The sequence below is a fragment of the Lepisma saccharinum genome, chromosome 17 (genome assembly GCF_977018435.1).
Source record: "Lepisma saccharinum chromosome 17, izLepSacc3.1, whole genome shotgun sequence".
Lineage (NCBI taxonomy): Eukaryota > Metazoa > Arthropoda > Insecta > Zygentoma > Lepismatidae > Lepisma > Lepisma saccharinum.
This window is the reverse complement of record NC_139245.1, coordinates 48,190,481-48,212,911: the sequence shown is the minus strand read 5'-3', so window position 1 is coordinate 48,212,911 and position 22,431 is coordinate 48,190,481. Positions and strand designations below refer to the sequence as shown.

The window sequence follows — 22,431 nt, the reverse complement described above, 5'->3', positions numbered from 1 at the left end:
ACGCAGTTCACCGCATCCTCAAGTTCGAGCATTCTCCGTGGTTGCGTCCATATATTGAAGTCAACACCGAACACCGCACCGCAGCCACGTCCGAGCTTGATAAGGATTTCTTCAAGCTCATGAATAATGCGGTGTTTGGCAAGACCATGGAGAATGTACGAAATCGCGTGGACATAAAATTGGTGACGAGGAAAGAGCAATGTCGTCAGCTTGTCGCGAGTCCATTGTTCAAGTCTCGAACAATCTACAACGAGCAGCTGGCTCTGATTCACATGAGGCAAGGTGTGGTGAAACTCACCAAGCCCATCTACGTTGGAGCCACTGTTCTGGATCTGAGCAAGCTCCACATGTTCGAGACATACTACGACATATTACGTCCACACTACGGCCACAACATCTCGCTTCTCTACACGGACACGGACAGCTTGGTGTACCACGTTCGCACAGCCGACGCATACGGGGATATAGCCACAGTTCCAGCTCTTGAAAAGCTCTTCGACACCTCGGGCTATCCCCAGCCGAACCAGTACGACATCCTGGCCCGCAACAAGAAGGTGCCTGGCAAACTCAAAGATGAGAAGGACGGAGATGTGATTCTCGAGTTTGCAGGTCTTCGCGCCAAGGCCTATACCATCAAAGCCGAGGGTGGCGTTACCAAGAAGGCCAAGGGTGTCGGCAGACAGGTGGTTCGGGAGCATCTTACATTCGAGGACTTCGTGGATTGCCTCAAGACCAGGTCGTCGGTTCTAAGAGCAGAACAGCGCATCCAGAGCATCGACCATGTGTTGACCACCAACAAAGTGAGGAAGATTGCCCTGGATCCCAACGACGACAAGAGGTGCGTTCTCCAATGTGGAATCCACACACTGCCGTGGGGGCACTATCGCTTAGCAGAAAGCAAAACCTGCAACATATGCCCATCTTCAACAGAAGATTCATAAAACAAAACAAACAAAAACAAACAAAAAAAAACAAAAAAAAACATTTTGTTAGTCATTACAAAAAAAAAACACTGACTGTCATTACAAAAAAACTTTGACCGTATTTTAAATAACCAGCATACCTATGAATCTCTTTGGTTTCCGAAAACAAACCAACATGGAGACTGTACACCGCGCGACGACAGATCATGAATTTCTACCTTCCATATTAACTAAACTCAACGGTCTACTGATTGTTCACCTTAACAGCATTTGGACGAAATTGGATGACGATGTGGGCAAGATGTTTTACGTCTTCAACAACAATTTACATTTTTACAAAATTCCGATCGATGGAAAACTTCAAATCACCGTGAATCCGGAAAACGTAGGCGAAATCAAAATATCTACCGGCAAGAATATTTTTCGAATCAAGCACGACAAGATGCTTTCTAACATTACGTACGATGTTTCTGCAGGAGATTGTTTATACGTTGAACTCCTAGGAGATTACGACAAACTTATTCCTCTCTTCGTAGAATTACGAATCGTCTATCCTATTATAAATAACCGTTAACCAAAATGCCTAACGATATTTTCGGCCACACCAAACGTGTAGACCACGCAGAAGAGATTCTCATGTTGGACGTCAGAATTAAAAAGTTGAGGAGCGATTTGATCGCTTTGCAGGAGACCTTAAACAAAAGTTTAGAGTCGGAGATTGCTACGCTCCAAACGCAATGTCTGGACCCCATTCTGAAAATCGATTCCGAACTGAAAACGCTCATAAAAAATTATGTCGACGTACCTTCTTACGACAACGTTCAAAATATACAGTTGAGCGTGGATAAGCTTCAAAATGATTTGGCCAAATTACAACAATTTCAATCGAAAAATGAAGATTTGGAAAAATTGAAACTCGAAATCGAAGAACGAACTTCCGCAATCGAAAAGAATTTTTCTGAACTTCAAACCGTTGTGAAGGATATTGATGTAGAACGCTTGCATGTTGTTGTTTCCAAATTACAAGAAGAATTCGCCAGCACGTTGGAAGAAATTAAATCCAAGTTACAGACTTTGGAAGATACCATGACGAACCTACCATCGTCAGACGAACTGCAGGTCATCGGCAAAAGCGTCGCGAACATAAAAATTCAATTGGAGGCTTATCAAGATTTCGAACACATTCAAACCACCATCGCTACGCTTCAGGCGTCTCTGGAGTTGATCAACGAAGAAATTAAAAATATTCACGCTGAAGCGAACGCGTTAACGAGCATACAAGACACGTTGAGCACGGTTCAGCAGAAGATCGAATATTTAGAAAATTTGAACGTCGAATCGAACCTTACTCATTTTCATCACGTACTGGACAACATACAGGGTGACTTGGAATCGTTACGGACGAGCGTACCTTCGAGCGAAGATTTGGAAAAATTGAAAACGGCGGTGACAGCACTATCCGATTCGAGCGACATCAAAAGTTCGTTGAGCGATCTCGAGAGTAGGGTTGCCAATCTCCCCACCTCCAAAGAATTGCACGCTTTGAAAAGAAGCATATCACGTATGCTGAAACGACTGGAAACGGAAACGGCGAACGTGGAACAGATTCGAGACGAACTTGCTTCGCTGGTGTCGACGCTGCCCACTTCGCAGAGCGTCGCCGACCTTCACACGCAGTTTACCGAGATGCGAAGCATCGTGAACGATCTTACCGAGAAAAGTTCGAAATTGAATCAAGTCGAGAACCTTCAGAGTATCGTCGTCAACATCAGAGATCAAGTTGGAGTGTTGGAATCCACGCAGGAATCGACGCTGACCTCTTTCGGTGCCAAGTTACAAGAACTCAACGAAAACTTCAAGCAGTTGAACGTGGAAGTGAAAATCAAACCGTCATTTTCTACAGTAACGGATACCATAGTCGAATATTTGTTGCCCGTACAAAATACACTGGGACAGCTTCACAGCAACCTCGTTAGCGTCGATACTAAATTCGCTAAACTGCATTCTCTGCAAGCCATCGAAATCAACAGCGTACCCAATCAACAGAGAATCTCCACGTTCGTTGAAGGTAACAAACTGTACATGTTGCATCCTTATCATCCGTACTACAAGTTTCTCCTCGATGGCACGATTCAGATAAACGAATTTTCGTACTGGTCTCACGGCAGAAAAGCTAGCGTTCCCACCATGACCTTGATATCGAATCGTGGTGTCCAGAAAGCAGGAAATATTCCTCTGGCACGTTGGAACGAAACGCGCAACATATATGAAATACACGAAGACGAAGATCTCACCGTTTTTGACGTGAGTGCCGGCGATAAGCTGATCATTCAAAACACGAGCGAAGTACCACCCTCTTTGAATCCCATCACGCTGGTACTTCTCTTCAAACGTAATCTCTAAAAAATGTCTAGGCAAGCCATCGTCGAAGAATTGCATAAACCTGCACGCCGCAACTACGAACGTTTGGCGGTGGTGACCAAGGGCATCGACGACCTCTGGCAAAGTGACCTCGTGGAGATGAGTAGCGGCAATCTAAAAAATGTGCATAAATTGAACAAGGGCAACAAGTATCTCCTCACCGTCATAGACACGTTTTCGAAATTCGCATGGGCTCTACCTTTGAAAGCTAAAACGGGGACATGCGTCACGGAAGCATTCAAGACAATTTTTCGCGAAAACGGCAGACGACCTCGGTTTTTGCAAACAGACAAGGGGAAGGAATTTTACAATGCCGTATTCCAAAAGTTTATTCGGAAACACGACATTCGACATTATTCAACCTTCAGTCACATCAAAGCCAGCATCGTGGAAAGATTTAATCGAACCTTGAAAACACACATGTGGAAACAATTCACCCTTCGGGGGAATTACAAATGGGTCGACATACTGCCGGAACTCGTCGACACCTATAATAATACGGTACACAGAACGATAGGCATGAAGCCAGCTGACGTTACGAAATCTGACGAGCAGCGTTTAATTTCTACAGTTTACTGTCCAAAGTACACTCCCACGACTACCAAGAAATCAAAATTCAAAATTGGAGACCAGGTGAGGATCAGCAAATTCAAACGCACCTTCGAGAAGGGGTTCACAAAAAATTGGAGCACGGAACTTTTTACGGTGGTTCGAGTTTTACCCGGAAACCGACACACGTATATAATAAAAGATAGTAGCGGCGAGATTTTGAAAGGAAGATTTTACGAAGAGGAACTCTCTAAAACAAAACATCCCGACACGTACCTCATCGAGAAAGTATTGCGTAGGAAAGGCGACAAACTGTTTGTCAAATGGCTGGGACTTCCGGAAAAGAGTTGGATCGACGCGAACGAAGTAATCTTGTGAGTACGTGGAACGTGGTGAAGCGTCTACCGGATTCGGAAAGTCAAACGAAAAAAAAGAACGGTGAGTTGCTTCCCGACAGCATCCGCTGTCTGATCGTAGGTCCTTCAGAGTGTGGGAAAACAACACTGCTCGTGGACAATTTTCTCCTCGCACCGAATTGGTTAGATTGGAAGAACAGGCACCTCTACGTATTTTCGAAAAGTTTGGAGCAAGCGAAATACCAGCAACTGATGAAACTGTACGATGGTCTGGACATTGCAACGTTCTCTTCGGAAATAAAACCACTCGACGATTGTCGTGAAAATTCAGTTGTTGTGTTCGACGATGTTATCCTGGAAAATCAAAATGAAATTCGCAATTTTTTCACGCAAGGTCGTCACAAAGGAATAGATTGCTTCTTCCTAGCTCAAACGTTTTCCAAAATTCCAAAACAGTTAGTACGCGACAACGCTAATTTCATATGTTTGTTTCGTCAAGATCACACCAACCTCAAGCACGCGTACGATGACTACGTAGGCGGAGACATGAACTACAATCAATTTTCGGAACGCTGCTGCTCCCACTGTTGGAACAGTGACGATTTCGGATTCGCGACGATCGACATGACGAGAAAACCCAACGACGGAAAATACAGAAACAAAATCAACGACTTTCTAAACGTTGCAACGTTGTGAGAAACGACGTGTATAAATAACGCTATGACGAAACGAAAAATCGAAGACGAAAATCTCAAGCTTCGCGATTACCTCGCGAAACGCTTCAAAGGTTGGAAATCCGAGAATCGCGGATTCTACGAAGAGAAAAAACGTCAAGATCAACCTGTGATCGACGCCATCAGCGATCTAGGTAAAGAAATTAAAGGCGTCACGGAACAAAATAAAAATTTGATCAACGAACTCGTACCACTTGCAGCTAAAAGTTACACCGTACCCACGCCCATTTCGAGCATTCCTTCGACGCCGTTCGAACTGAAGGACGTACCGGCACGACGTCGAGCCATAGGTAGCACGCCGTCGTCTTTGGATAAGATTGAGTTAGGACCTTTGGCACGAGACTACCTGAGCACGGGAAAATTCGACAAAGATGAAGTGTTCGGATTGTATCCGAGCATGGAGAGCAACGAAGGTGGCGGTGTGGTTTGGAAGATTGGAAAATCGAAGGTGACCTTCGAAGGCAACGACATTAAAGTTAATTTAGGCGAGAAGGATAGTTGGAACAGGTATCCGGGTACGGTGGGACTGTGGGAACTCGTTGCCAAAAAGCAGCCGAAAGATTACACTGACGAAGATTACCAGAGTTACAAGGAAATTTTGATCATGACGGATGCCTTATACCAGAACAACGACGCCTCGCAGAATAGGGTGAAATCGAGCAGCGGCGAGAAGTACAGAAATCTCATCAAACCGATTTGGAACCAGGTGAAAACAGGCAGCGGCGTCAAACTCTACAACACCCTGCCCAAAGAGTTTGTGTGGGTGGACGACGTGCGCAAGCTCATAGACCGATTGTTGGTTATTGCAGGAGAGGAGAATGCAGGCAATCGTAATTTCTACAACGAGAAGGTAGGAATTGTGGACATGATCAGCACAAAACTTTCCAACTTCATCGTGAACAACGACAAGGGCATAGGTTACCTCATTAAAATTATCAACACGCTGCCTCCGAGATTCTGGAACGTGGCCGAAGGAAAGGGACTCGTGAACGACATCATCAACAAGTTACCTTTCGAGATGCATTTACCCGGCTACCAGTTCTGCGGACCGGGTACCAAACTCGAGAAAAGATTGGAGAGAGGAGACAAGGGTGTGAATCCGTTGGACGTCGCATGCAAAGATCACGACATTGCCTACAACACCACTCGCACCAATCTAGATGCACGTCACGAAGCAGACAGAAAGTTAGAGCACGCAGCTTTCGAAAGATTCGTTAGCAGAGACGCTTCGCTGGGAGAAAGAGTTGCAGCACTGGGCACCACCATCGCCATGAACACGAAACAAAAATTTGGATGGGGTGTATAAATAAATAACATACAGTAAAAAAAGAAATAATAACAACATGTCTTGCATAACCGATTTGCCGCACGAACTGCTATGTAAAATATTCAAACACGCTTGCGAGGATGTAGGGAAACTTTTACACGTAGCAAGAACAACTCCGAAATTTCATATCCCTTGTGAAATGCTTATCAAGGGCCATCTTCGGGAGATCAGTGGAATGAGGAGCGGTGATCTTGACACTCTTCTTTCGGTTGCGGGGGAAAAATTAAACGATAGGTTAGACGAACTGCACGAGGCGAGGCAGGGGAGAAGGCGATATACTGATGATTGGTGTAAGTCCAAACAGGAAACTGAAGAAATCATCACGCACATCATTGCGTTTTCCGAAGCACGAACTTTCTTCCTCTAACGCACACACACAAAAAAAAATCTTCGATACAAACCGTGAAAAATATATATATATATAAATAACACACATCGTGAAAAAAATAATCTTCGGTATATATAAATAACACACATCGTGAAAAAAAAAACTAAATTTCTCTAACACACACACTGAAAATTTCTCTTCGATATGACAACTGAAAAAATGAGTGACCTCCAAGCATTAAAACAAATGCTAAATTTGTCAGTAGAGTATGTAAAAATTCGGGAATTGGAAGTGGACAAACCTTACACGATAACTTCCGGCTCAATTGTTTCTACCCAGTATGGTCCCAAGGCACGTCTGTTGCTCAACGCACAATACAGTCTATTTTTACCAGATCGATACGCTGACATGTTATCCAACGAGAAGCTAGCTATTTTAATCGAGAACAAAACTCGAATCGTGTACAAGGGTACAAAAGAACTTCTTGGTAAAAAAACAAAGCACGTAATAGAATTTGTGTAACGACTCTGCGCGAAGTATATCCTTGAAAAAAATTACACGGACCAAAAAAATCTCAGAATATTTATATATAAATAACATACCGAAAAAATTACACAAAACAAAAAAATCTCAAAACATATATATAAATAACATATCGTGAAGATAACATATAGAGCATCAACATGAAGCCTAAGGGTGTCGTGTACCAGATACCATACTCCAATCTGAAAAATCTAGGTGCCCTCGATGGGTTACTCACCAAGAAACAACGTGAGAAGAAACGTTCTTGCTTGACAAAAGGACACGGAATGAAATTACTTCTCAGCACACCTCAATTGAGACGCTTGCAGCGTTCGCGAAAACAGCAAAAGATCGGAGGTTTCATATTCAGCATCCCAGCCATTCTGGCAGCATTAGGGGCCGTTGGAAGTTTGGCCGGCGGAAGTGCCGCCATCGCAAAAACCGTCATCGACTCGAAGAAGAACAAGGCAGAATTGGAAGAACAAAAACGTCACAACCTGGCTATGGAGAAAAAGGGGAAAGGTATAACCAAAAAACAAAAAAGCAACCTCGATGCTTTGAAGAAATATAAAAAAAAGAAGAAGCCCTGTCCAACTTCGATATTGAATCTCTGATCGAACCGTTGGGAATAAGGAACTTCAGGGGTGTTTTCATGTCCGATTCTCTACCCTCTGCTGTGAAGAAAAAGGAGTATGGCGTGGTCAACCTGGACCGTTACAAAAATCGTGGTACACATTGGATATGCTACCTCAAAATTGACGATAACAATGCATTTGTTTTCGATTCGTTCGGTGGCACACCGCCTGCCAGGTTGGTGAAGTATCTCAGTGTTGCCAACCTCTACTACAATGACAAACGCATCCAGGGTTTCACCGATGTTAACTGCGGCCACCTATGCCTTTCCGTTCTCGCATACATGTCTAAAATAAATAACCCGTCGGTGGAACATTTTCAGAAAGCATTGTGGAGCCTGAAACACGATGGGCGTGTTCCATCTCACGAGCGAATCTTCGATCCTGAAACTCACGCTGCACGACGACATCGTCTATCCTAAATCCGTAGCTCTGCGTGCATTCTACAGCATGTACCTCATACCTAACGTCACGCAGCACAATAATAAAATTAGTGTCGGAAGCGAACACATCGTCGTCACGCCAGGCCAATACAATCTTTCCACTTTGCAAGCTCAGTTACCCAAAGGCACGTACCTTTCTCAAAATTCGGTCACGCACAGAGTGGAAATCGTGTCGGCAACGGAGACCGTGGACCTGGGCACCATGGGAGAACTTTTAGGTTTCGAGAACGACACCAAACTCGAAGCTGGCATCAAACATACGGCAACCAACATTCCTAAATTTCTAGCCATAGAAACTCTAAACGTTCACTGCAACGTGGCGGAAGGCATGATCACGAAATCCTCGGACGGATTGTTAGGAAGTCACAAGCAGACAGGAATCATAGCCACATTCAAACCCAGTTCCGAATTCATGGAACCGATCATCTACACACCCTCTTCGCCGATCTATTTTCCAGTATGCCGCAACCGCATAGACGACATAGAGTTGGTGGTGACAAACGAGAAAGGAGACGTGGTGGATTTCGCAGGTGCAACGACCACTGCCATCGTGGAGATCAACGTATAATAAATAACACGCATAGTAAAAATGGAGCAAATCGAAAGTTACGAATTGCAATCTTTCCCTCCCAACCGTCGCACGTTCGCCAATCTCAACGAAGCGAACAGGGAGATCGAATACGACGTGGACGTAGGCGACGGGTTTGTTCATCCTCACAGAGCGGACCTCTATCTTCAATTCGACGTGGTGAAGAAGGAAAGCGGAGACGCGTTTCCACCCAATGCAAATTTGATACTCGTGGACAACTTCGTACCTCACCTGTTCTCGCAGGTGGAGGTGAGGAAACACAACACCGTCATCGACAGAATAGATTATCCAGGCATCACGTCGACGGCAGTGGGAACATTAAAATTATCCAAAACGGATGCGGCATACTACCAGGCGGGAGGATTCGAAGCGGGAACGAAAATATCGACGAGAAGTCACACGGTGCTCTTTCCCATGCGTCTGCTACCGGGATTCTTCTCCGACTACAAAGAGATCATGTGGAAGGGAGGATTGCGCGTCACGTTTCGAAGAGCGGCCAACGACAACGACGCACTGATGCGATACACCAACTTGAATGCCGACGGCACGCCGATAGCCAACACATTACCCGAAGCAGCCAAGTGCGTCATCCGGAGCATGGAATTGAGAATGCCGATCGTGGAATACGAAACAAACTACGCCCTCAAGTACAAAGCGGAGATCTTGAAGAGTCCACAGGTGCCGATTCACTTTCACGGTTACCAGTGCGTGCAGAAGTTGGCGTCGGGAAGTCACATGGAATTCGACGTGACGACTCAGTTCAACAACATACAGTTCGACATGCCAGATTTCGTCGTCGTGCTCTTTCAGACCGGGCGCAATAACAACCAGGAAAAAGATTCCAGCAAGTTCGACGACTGCAAGATCAAGAACGTTTATCTCAAGAATGGTAGGAACGAAGTGTTCCCGCGCGAGAATTACAACCTCGACATGACCAAAAACGATTACCTCAAACTTTACGAAGCTTACACGGCTTACAAGCGCGTGACCGAGGGAAACGTGGACGTGTACTACACGCCCAGCGAATTCAAAATCCGCAGGCCGATGTTCGTCATCAACACGACGAAGAGGAAGCAGGTGGTGGTCAACGATCGCACCAACATCAAGATCGTCTGCGAGTTCCACGACGCGCTGCCCGATGATACCGTGTGCAGCGTCATCCTGATTGCAGAGAAGTCTTTCGCGTACGACGTGAAGAACGAGAGGGTCACAGAGCAGTTTTAACAGGTTTAACATCTTTTTCTTGCACAATCAGTTACAATAAAAATTTTGTGCTAGCACAATAATAATACGAATTTCTCTAGTTCAGATCAGTTACAATGTCAATTTTACCAATTATCAGTTACAACATCTTTTTTTCATCAGTTTTTTTTGCACTATAGCACGAGAGACAAATCAGAAAATTTGCACAAAAAATTTGTTGTTGTTTTTTACACAAGAAAATTAACAATAAAATTCTTTTTTATCGTTTCAGATGCTGCCGAAACATCAAAAACACATACACACACACTAGAAAAAAGCATGCAACTTTATTTGTAACACACACACATACATTCTCCATCTTCATCAAAAAAATATTATAATAAACATAATTATTTTTATCTATATCTCACAATAAAACTCTATATCCAAAAATATTACAACATCAAAATAACACTAGAGTCGTTAGTACACGTTGCATGCATTACGGAGGTCCTCTGTAGGGTTTCATGGAAGTTTGGGGGAAAAAAAAAACACGTGAAACCCTACAGAGGTGTGGTTATTTAGAGCCGCAGCCGTTAGAACCTTTTTTGGTTGGGCACCACGCACCCTGGCGGGGTTAGGGGCCAGGCATCCTAAAAAACAACAATTATTATTTGTTTGTTTGCGTCACAATACGAAAATAATAAGAAGCGCGCGCGTATGCATGTGCAGCACATCGTTCCCGCGAGAGAGGTTTGCAAAAGTCACGATATACATTGGCACCCAGAACTTGGAAATAATGCATATTCGCTCACCACTGTTGCCAGCTTAGTCTCTCTCTTTATCTTACAGCAACATTGGCATCTCTATTTTTTAGTTGCAGGTGGGTTGCCAACATAATCTAGTTAATAATGCTACATATTATACACACACACGCACACACATCCATCCATCTCTCTCTTTTACGGCAGTGTATATTTGTTGTCGGCTCTATTGCCCAGTGTGTGTATGTTACGCCAATATATAAATTTGGCTAAGCCCTTGCCAAGTAAGAAAAAGCTGTAGGTAGGTGTTGGCAACACTGTCGGTTGTTTAACTTTTCCCTCTCTTTCCTCTCTCTTTTTTTTTGTAAAAAGCTATGGCAAAATACCAGTAGGCAAATTGCTTTATGCACTGTAAGGCCTCAAGCAGTATTGCCAGCTCCTTGTTTTAGGTTAGGTTAGACCAAATAAAAACCTTGGTGACTTTTCGAGTAAAATATTGGCAATACTGCAGAACAAGCCTCAAGCAGTATTGCCAGCTCCTTGCTTTAGGTTAGGTTAGACCAAATAAAAACCTTGGTGACTTTTCGAGTAAGATGTTGGCAATACTGCAGAATAAGCCTCAAGCAGTATTGCCAGCTCCTTGCTTTAGGCTAGGTTAGACCAAAACAAAAACCTTGGTGACTTTTCGAGTAAGATGTTGGCAATACTGCAAGGCAGACCTCAAGCAGTGTTGCCAGCTCCTTGCTTGAGGTTAGGTTAGACCAAATAAAAACCTTGGTGATTTTTTCGAGTAAGATGTTGGCAACACTGCAAGGCAGACCTCAAGCAGTGTTGCCAGCTCCTTGCTTTAGGTTAGGTTAAACCCAAAAAAACCCTCGGTGATTTTTTGAGTGAGGAGTTGGCAACACTGCGAGAAAATGGGGCTCATGCCTTACGAGAGAAATCCATTAAGGCGAGCCCCATCGAGCCCCATTTTCGGTTGGTGAACCCGTGCACCTACACTACTTAGCTGGTGATTGAAAATCTTTTTCATTTTTCATGGCACTCTTACAAATGTTACGCTGATGGGTCTCAATGGTCATCTGAATCAAACTGTCCATCTATTGAGTTACATCCCCTAGGAATTTCCAGGAATATCTGCTTTATCTGCTCTTCATCCTTCATAACCATCTTATTACACCAACTGTTCAATTATTGCACAAGTATCACAGTTTATTAGAAATCACAAACACACAAATTAACAAAAAAAGGCACTCTTCATTAGTCGGGCATGGAACAACAGACTGGATTTTCAGTAAAAACTAGGTACGCTGATATTCATGCACAGACTCGGAGACCAGGGGCTTTCAATGACCACACCTCCTCCCCACCAGTGGCATTAGAACTCTTCCATTTATCTTACACGTGGGCTGCAGGGATATTTAATGGAAGAATGATCATTACAAAGCATAGCTTTTCCTTCCACTATTGCTCCTTTCCGCTCGAAGATCTAACACTGAAAACAAAGTCATTGTGTAAACACAAAAGGTCGGAAACTCAGCTAGGAGGGTGTTGTTGAAGGACGGTGTTGGCCAGTGGCGTAGCCAGGATTTTTGAAAGGGAGGAGTTACGTATACTTTTTCTTGGTATTCAGCCCTCATTTTGTCATATTTTCCTCCCTTTGACGTTCTTTTTTTTTTAGAAATACTGGGCCAAAGGGGGGGTTATAACCCCCACCAACCCCCCCTTGGGCACACCACTGGTGTTGACAAAACAATCATTAATAAATGGTAATGTTAAAAACCCATACGAGGAACTAGAGCATGCGTGACCCAAGAAGGGTTAACTTTGGGGGGTAGAATCAAAACAATTTGAAGCCCATTAAAAATTTCATCAAGGACTATTTTGATAAATTTCTGGTACATTTGCAAAATCATCAAAACTACTCGCTATTTTGCTCCTCAAGTTCCAGGAGGTTAACAAAAGTACCATTTTCATAAACCTGAAAATTTGGGGGGGGGGAGGGGCAAGTGCTCTTGCCACATTACGTCTATGTTTACATGAATGAGTCAGATTTTATATTTACATTACAGAAAGGTGATACAGAGGAATGACCACATAATGTCTCGAATTCAAAAGCAAAATTTCCAAAATCCAAATAGTGTAAGAGGTATGAGATGTTCTTTCCTCTGTATACCTGCAGACCTCTTGTAGTTGCATATTTTATGTACAGAGTGAACCATCTGGGAGGCGATGATTACAAAATAAGTGCTGGTGATATATGGTTACTTTACTGAAAAAGTAACATATGTTGAAAGTAAAACTTAATTTCTCATATACAGTATATATCAGATAAAAAAAATCAACTTAATACATACACATGCTGAGCAAAGTATGAATCAATTGCAGGGGAAGGGGCAGGGGTTCCCCCCAAATTGGCACAAGTATCCCCTGAGGAATGGTAAATTTTCATGTCTGCGGTGACAATTTCCGAAATATTTGTTCATGAAGTAGGTTGAGGACATTTTATGCTTTCAAAAGTCCTAATTAGAATCACTGTCATATAGAACTAGGTGTGAAACCGACAGAATGTGCAGTAACTCCATAATATCAATAAGTACTTAACTAGTAGTGTTGGTTACAAAGGAATAAAGTGTATAAATTTAATGAAAAGGCTTCTTGCTTCATTATCACACATTACAAAGCTTGCACAAGAAGAATGAGTTGAACTGTTTTTGTAAGTTCATACATGGAGCTGGAGTAAAGGTTGAAGGTATTTTAACATTAGTTCCACATAAATAGTAAAATTTGGTATTGGCTGAAGTGGAACAGCGAATACTTGAAAAGAAAGATAAGCATAAGGAAATTAATGATTCATAATGAAGTTATTAATTGCCTTAATATTTTTCTCTAATCATTGTTTAGTATATTGATAATAATAACATGCATTTATCTAATATAAGCTTCCCTCCTCCACCAAAAGTCAAAGAGTGGCAACCGAAGGAAAGGAAATTCCTTCTCATCCCCCCCTTTAAATACCACTCTGGACATACACACGCCCAAAATTTGCTCAACACCCAATATTTTTTTTCACGTCCAACTTTATAATTTTGGCTCCAAATTTATCCAACACCCTAGTGGCGTGACCAGGGGGGTGGGGGTTAAAACCCCCCCATTGGTTTCGTCATCACAGGCATTCATTCATTCTTTAGTCACTGAAAAGGAAGGAGAATTTCCTTCTCAATATGGTCAAGAAAAGAGCCGTAACCCTTGGAATGCGAACTGAAGGAATCCCTCCTCCCCTTTCTTTCACCCACGATGACCCTCTTAGGAGAATAACCCTCCCTTTCCTGTTACGACAGTGCTGCTAACTTCCCTTTTCTTTCTTTCCCCTTCTTATACCATTTATGCCAGCAGAGCAAAGTTCTGAGAGATTTGAATCACTAAAATTAGTAGGCAAAGTAAGTCAAAATCTTATATCGCACCTGGATGCATATTTATTTCAAAATATCAATAATTATAATAATAATAATAATAATTGTTGCAGGCAGTAGCGAAGCATGGTTTTACGAAGGAGGCAAGCGATGTTTTGTACAATAGCATGCCGGGAGGAAAGGAGGGGTGAGGGATGCGTTATATAGCCCAACTGGCCCAGTCAGTTTCATAAACAAAATAAAAACAATTAATATGCCAAAATATTATACGATTTACTCTTGTGCTCTTTACAAATTAGATATTTTTTCTCAACCAATTTCCAGCCTAATTTTCTTGTAATATTTGTGAAAGATCTCACTTGAATTTCTGCGTAAATAATTTAGCAGTTACCAACACTACTGACACTGACACTACTGGTAGCTGTCAACACTGGTGACGTAATTTGAGCTGGACTAAGGTGGATGTATGGTTCAGACATTCGACTTCCCGAAACCACAAACACTCGCCCCGTATATTTGTCCCAAGTCCTGGTGTTCACTGGGGTTGTAGCGAGTTGCAGTCTGCAAGGTAGCAAGTCGAAGTGGTCGTGTTGTGTGTTACGTTTCTGCGTGTGTAATAGATTTTTGACGTGGAACTAAAGATGGATAGAGAAAGGAGGAGAAATACATTATTAGATTATTTCCAAAAGAAACAAAAAAATGGAAGTTGGAGCTTCACCTTCCACAAATAGAACGTCAAAAAAGGTAGATTTAAGTTCAGAGGAATTCCATCCGAATTGCAAGAGTGAAACGTGCGAACTTTCAGACTCTGATATTCAACAAGAAGGCATAACAGAAGATATTGGAAACCTTGTTGCAAAATTATGTCAAGGAACTCTCGAGGTAAGTAACGTTCATTATTTGATAGCAGATATATCCATAGGTGGATTTAGAATTGTTTTTCTTGGAGGGCACAGCATGTGCTGTAAGCATACAATCGTGTGTGTGGGAGGGGGTTGCCCGCATGTGTACGTCTGGAAGACGTGTGTAGGATGTCACCCTATATCACCAATAAACTTTCACAGGGCGAGAGAACATGAAGATGAACAAGTTTCCTCAATGATTTCAGGGGCCTCACCGATGGTGGTGTAATCAAAGAGGCCCTGGGTTTGATCCTCTGTGAAGGTGCATTGCACAGTGGTACATATCCCGATTTAAACTTAAAAGTCCAGTCCCGATTAACGTATCGGAATATAAAATGGACTTTAAAACAATTTATTTTTTGTTTTGTTCACGAACCTGCAGAAAACGATATTACCTATCCTATAGATCCACCAAGGCATTTGAAACCCTGGCATCGGAGCAGTGGCACTAGTGTCGCTGGTTAAAAGCCACGGGGAAGCCTGTGGTTCACATATTTTCCGAGGTCCCAGAAAGCTTGGTGCTACTATATACGTATGTATGCAACCACATTATAAAATCACGGTTGCCATGAACAGTTTTATTATTTTGTAGGAAATTGATAAAATTTGTATTACGACACGGGATAGACTAGGTAGGCATCCTATTAACTGTAAATATTCCTTACAAATCTTCTGAATATTTCTCTTCAACAAATGCAACAAATACAATAAGTAATATGTGTGTGCAGTAATAAATTCATTTTCCGAAAGCATCTTTTCTGGCATCAGTGGTCGAAGTAGGGGATGCTGCCTCCAGTTAAGAAAGTTTCACAAAGCATACCCCCAATTAGAATAATTTGCATATTGAGCATCCTCCACCTACTGTATTGTCTCCATGTTGTTCCATACAAGGATGTACCCCCTCGTATCTCCAAAATCGATCAAATATCCCCTCCCTTTTCGGCTAGGAATTTCCATTTCGAGCACTGTCTGGCTAGGGTGACCAGACGCATACATTCAAAAGAGAGGACAGATCATAGCGAAAAAGGAGGACAAAGTCACAAAAAAGAGGACACCGCAAAAAATGGCTATACATTTGCCATTACTCATAATTTAATCAATATACAAAAATCTTACCAAGATTTTGCTCACAGATGCTTTTCAGAAGATCTCTTTCAAGAACTGCATCTTACCTTTAAGCAAAGAAAGCAATCTCCTAATCTGTTTTTTAACAAATTACAAAGAATATCTATAATTTGAAGCACAGAATTTTATTCCTTTTCTAATTCTTGGATATTAGACTGAAATATCTCCACAAGTGAATGCAAATGTAACAAGTAAGATTCGCTGAACTTATTTCGAAAAGTCAAATTTAAATTTTAGGTAGTTTGGATTGGGTAGAGAAATATGATTTCAATGCCACGAACATTTCTAGCACTCTTTCAAAGCAGGGGAAAGTGGCAACCACCTCACACTTTACCCCATATTTGTTTCTTCCATCCTTTCTTTCCATTCCTTTTCTTTCGCTTCGTTATTTCATGAAAGTAAATATTACTTAATAATCAAAATTCTCACTACGCATTTCTGTATAACGTATGTAAGATACAAATCAAGTGTCATCGTTTTATATAAACATCTTCTTTGCCCATATGTATGTTAACGTAAACTTATCGGCAGAGTTTGAAGTGGAAATGTTAGCTGCCGGGATGGATGCCGGAAATGTTAGCTGGCCGACCTCTGTGTTGGAGTGGTTAGCACACCGCGCCACAACGCCAGAGGCCTCAGTTTCGAATTCCGGCCTGAGCATGTGTGTCCTTCATCAAAATCATCATATCATCGCTCATACTCATCTTCGCGATTAGCCAAAAGTAGCAAAAAAGCGAAGTAAAATAAACCAAATCAATCAACCGAAAAGGAACTGCACAGACTACATGCGTTCCAGCAGTCTCAGCTCTTAATACTAATGACTGGGGTGCGGAAATTTGCCTATTTGCGTTTTTTATTCCTTTGTAGTAAACCATAGGCTTTCATGTTTAAACTTTAAAGTTCGTTTCATGGAGTTTCTATTCCGAAAACACATCTTTATAGTGCCTATAAATTCCTATTTTGATGGTTAGTGCCTATTTTGCTTAATCGTGCCAAAAAATGGATATTCTGCAATCTTTGCATACTTCAGCTTTTTCTTACGTGCATTTGGCTTTCCCTATATTGAAAGATGTAAGGCTTTGTTGATGATGTACTGACTGAAATCTGGAATTCGCCAGATTTGATGATCTCAATTGGAACATTGTTTTAAATATTTTTTTGTTACAATGGTGCAAATTGTTTATTCGTCATTTGTTCAAATCCACACAGTCGTTAGCACAAGCTCTTTTTGTGAGAATTATTTTAACAGACGATTCCCCGCAAATGTGAATTTCGATCAAAAGAGTATTATACACGTATAACACCATTAAGCCTTGTTTTTATGATATGAAAAACTCAATATGCTGACTAAGGCATGAAGTATAAATTTCTGCCTTGGTCAGCATATTGAGTTTTTCAGAGTATTATAGTATGTTAATCGCTAGCGCACTTTTATGTATAAACTGAAGTGCTAATACAGTATAACTGTGCATTCTAAGAAGAAAATTTAAATAAGTTCACATCCATTGCCTATTTTAATGTATTTTTTTAATTTTAGAGTGCCTTTTAAGTGCCTATTTTCGTGCCTTTTCTTAGTTTATGGTGCTTTTTAAGTGCCTATTTTCGTGCATTTTGGTACCTATTTGACTGCCTATTTCAGATGTTTTTAGTGCCTTAAATACGCGCCCTACTAATGACTCAGTCGGGAAAGTGATCGTATTGAGCTCCCAGATGCTAGGTGAGCATTGCTCGAATTAACGCGTCCCAAATGAAGCATTCTGTATGTAGCACATTTGCTATGGTCAATGCTATACTCTTTCCAAAAAAGGAGGACATTTACCGATTTCTAAAAAATCCGCCCGGACGCCGGACAGACACCTAAAAATGAGGACATGTCCGGATAAAAGAGGACGTCTGTCTGGCAAGATTTTGTCGGGCTCAGTGACAGATCCTGAGGTGCGGTACTGGGCTTCGGAAGGGAAGGGAGGGGATTCAACAGTTGGTTTCGCAGTTCCATAACGTTAACAACATACAAAATTCCTCTCCATAGACCTAATATGAAAATGAATATGATGACACTGTAGTAGAAAATGTTAATTACTGAAGGGGTTCGTATTTGTTTGTCGACTGTCAAACAAATGTTTTGACCAATAATATAATAATACAATGCCAAAAATGTACACAATATTTAGCAAAATCATCTCCACAACAAGTACAATGTTGATTGAATTGATGTTTTAAATCCACTTTATGCACAGTAAGGCTAATCGGGACTGGACCTAAAGTTTAAAGTGAGATCCGAACCACTATGAGCCTCCACCGGGTATCGAACCCGGGACACCTTGATTACAAGGCGACGACGCTCCCACTGAAATGAGACTGTGGTATCGTCATCTTGCAGCAATGCAAACACGTCCAGTAAATGCTCTTGAAGCAATTGATATGGGCAGTGAAGTAATATTTCCCTGGGTAAACACACGTTTGCGCATATTATGTACAATCCCGGTAACAACAACATCAAATGAGAAATCATTCTCAACTTTGAGGCGGTTGAAGACCTATCTTCGAAATACCATTTGCGAAGAAAGATTAAATAGGTTAGCTGCTCTGAACATTCACCGGGGTATAAAAGTTACTTATGACGACATATTGTCAGAACTCGCACAGAATCCTCGATGCCTAAATTTCAGAATTTAAATTGTTGAACTGTGATACCTTATTTATTACTGTCTTTAAGACATCAAGTAGTCTTAATCTCTTTAATGTTGTTACAATGTTGAGTGTACATATTTTTTGTTTAAAAATTATATTTGAGCAATTAAATATAAAATATTAATAATTTGGAAATATTCAAGCAGCTGCTTTTATATGATGCAATAAAAACATGAAGCATCCATAGCAAATACATTGATTGCATTCATTGGGGTAAAATCCAAGTATATTAATTATCTAATTTATTACAAGAAATTTGACCTGTGAACTGGAAAATGTGTTGGATTCATACCCCCCCACCTTTACGAAAATCCTGTGCACGCGCCTGCAACACCCCCTTAATATATGAACTTCCTCCCCAGATGGTAAATTCAGGATAAACTCCTGGTTGAATGTCTGAAAATTTTTCCACAAATATCTCAAACTGATTTGGTTTGATTTATTTGCGTTCCTTTGACAGTTACTGTGGTTTTCATGCAACAAATGGAATGAAACAGTTCATGTTTATTACGATAAAAAATACGCATACCTTGGTTCATTCTCAAAATCAAAAAGTAGGTCACATATGTAGCCACGAGTAAATATGTAACGGTAACTTTCAACTAATATTTACATTAAAGACTAATTCTTATTCCTATTTCGTACTTACCAAGCTTTCAATTCTCCGTATCTAATAAGTGGCCTATGGGATCGAAAAATGCTTCAAATATTCGAGATTTGTGGATTTTTCTATAATGTGGATTTTCTCCTCGATATATAACTACGTAGCCTGTTGATACTTACAATAAAGTATTAGTTTGTGGCAGAAAAGGCCAAAGGAAAAGAATGTTGCGAGTGTAGTGAAGTGAGAAAATGGTTGAAAACTTTTCAGTACCAAACTTTCTGTTTCTTGAAAGGGGTTGTTGAAATACGTTAAGATTCGAAATGACGCGTATATTTGAGGTTCACTTACTGGAAATTTGTGAGGAGTGAGATGTAAATTTATTTCGCAATCTAGGGTGGACAAAAGGAAAGGAAAAGGCTCTCTTACGTGCGAGACCTTCTGATTCGATTCTGTCGGGACCATTTTTAAAATCTCTATTTTTTTTTTTTTTTTCGCTTTTGGGGGACACATACCCCGTGTGTCCTCTTGTAAATCCGTTAATGAATAGTACCATACGAGACCGTTACGTCTACTTTCTACGCGCATTAACAAAGTTCCCCATGATAATCGACCCATAATTTCCAACCCTGGCTCATTTCTTGTCTTCTCAGCTAGTCTCCTCCCGACGGGATTTTCCTGAACCTGCATCGCATCGATTTGTTTCAAGTTGCCAAGAACCAACGAGCTATATACAGAAACACCAGAGGCAACGAGGCAGCCATCTTTGAAACAATTTGAGCGGGGAGCAGATAGCCCGTGGTCAGGGAGGTTGAACAGCTGACAGTGGAGCGGGCGTTAACAAGCAGGGACGCCGTTAGGGGGGACGCGGGGGCACCGGCCCCCCGAAACGTTCATGTGTCCCCGGCAAACTGTTCTACAATTGCTGAAAATTTTACTTTGATGACAAATATTGCAAAATAGGATTTCAATAAATTTTGCTTTCAGTTTGAAACATTGTTCTTCAATTTGAGTTTCACGAAGCCCCAAGCAATACCTTTCTTTCCCATTCGACTGCTACAGTGGTTCCGGCCAAAGAATGGACTTGGAAATTATATTTTTATCTTTTCCGTCGAAAGCCAAGGAGGGTCACACGAACGGCTGAACCAATCGGCTTTGTTCAGTTGCCGCGGTGAGGGGAAATTCTCGTGGTACTCTGCGTTGCCAAATTTTTAGTTTCGAGTCGTTTCCGAAATAGGTGGCACTCTCAACAAGGCCAAGCGCGGCGAAGCCTAAGGGTAAAAATACAGTGAAGCACAGAACAAGTCTCACATTGCCAGAAACTAGCGAGGAGAAGTTTCAGGCAATTCAAACCCATGGAGTTAAATGGAGAACAGTATAGTGGAGCCCCGCTCCTGGCGCAAGGTTCCCAAGAACAAACAAGATTTGATCTTGGGTCCCTTTTTCCAAGTGGCAGCTCTGTGATTGGCCCACTCAAGGTTACTCCCCCTCCCGCGAAGTAACCCTTTCCTGTCCTTTTCACGTGCTACTGTGACATAAATAGGGACTGAAAATGTTTTAATATGAATGAAACGAAAGCTCAATTCGTCACGGTAAATAGAGATAAACCTGCGATATACAATAAATTGCATGAAATTTTGATTGAATGATTGATTGATTCACTTTATTTTACTTTGCTTTTTGTGCTACTTTTGGCTAATTTGCGAAGATAGGGATGAGTGATGATAGCATGAAATTGATGAATGGACACTCTCGAACATCCATGCCCAGGCCGGGATTCGAATCCGGGACCCCTGACGTCGTAGCGCGACGAGAGACCGATATATCCCAACAATATTCCTAATTAATCATTTTAACTGTATCTCTATTTTTAGTTATTCGACGTCCCTTTCCTGCCATTTTGGCTAATGGCGACGAAGAGGTTGAGTGATGATTAGATGTAGTTGATGAAGGGGACTCACAAAGAATACTTGGACTCGTGGCATCGTAGCGCGTGCTAACCACTCCGCCACGAAAATATACATTACTCTCGTAATCACCACCATAATGGCTCCATTAGTATAAGACCCATATGTGTCACAGAAGAATGTGTAACTTTTAAATCAATTTGTGGTATTCTCAGGTGGAATACTAGTTTTATTTATTTACACATCAAGCCTTACACCACATGAAACATTTAAATTAAGAGTAAAAATATTAATAATAAATATAATTCCAATACTACTCGTATTAGCAACACTGTATGTATTTGTAGACCCATTGTTATTCACTCCAAATAGAATTATTTACAGTAATTATTTTATTTGTTACATTTTTATGTCTCGTTTCAACCTTCGTGGCGGAGTGGTTAGCGCAGAGCACCACAACGCCAGGGATCCCGGGTTCGAATCCGGGCATGAATGTTTTTTTGTGAGTGTGCCTCCAGCAATTTCGTATCATCAATCGTCATCTTCGCGATTAGCCGAAGGTGACAGAAAAACGAAGTAAAATAAACCAAATCATTCAACCATTATTATTACTCGATTCGCTCGCGCCACATGCAATATATTGTACTACGTATTTTTACGTGAACAATTTTACTTTCTACAATGCGATAGGTGGAATTATAACAGGATTCTCAAATAGGAGGCTGCTTATATTTAAGTGGGTGGGGGAGCGGAGTCGGGCGATCACATTTCACTCCTAAGCTTCGTAATTGATAATTTACTTTTAGTTTTAGGCATCTTGGGAAGCAGTGTGGAATATATGCAAATGCAGAGAAGGAGTAAGGGGGTTTCAAGACTTTCATTCTGCAAATTTTTTATTTCTTGAAAGTTTATTCACACGAAATTACACAAATATTCGAAACTAATGGCAAGCTGATCTTAATCTTCACTACCAATATCACTGGACATTTTATCTAAAAGAAAATTGCGTAACACGGTCATTA

At 41.5% G+C, this 22,431-nt stretch overlaps 1 protein-coding gene across 3 annotated transcripts in view; it reads right to left on the bottom strand.

Annotated features, from left to right (window-relative positions):
• Positions 1 to 19,706, bottom strand: part of LOC146001732 (uncharacterized) — a 39,486-nt gene extending 19,780 nt beyond the window's left edge. Inside the window, exon 1 of one of the 3 annotated variants that reach the window (XM_083139428.1) lies at positions 19,551 to 19,706. Coding sequence is in view for 1 of the 3 variants with exons in the window: in XM_083139427.1 (XP_082995553.1) it covers positions 11,822 to 11,870 (49 nt within the window). In the remaining 2 variants the exon portion in view is untranslated. The other 2 variants (XM_083139429.1, XM_083139427.1) reach the window with 2 other exon arrangements.
• Positions 19,707 to 22,431: the final 2,725 nt, after the last annotated feature.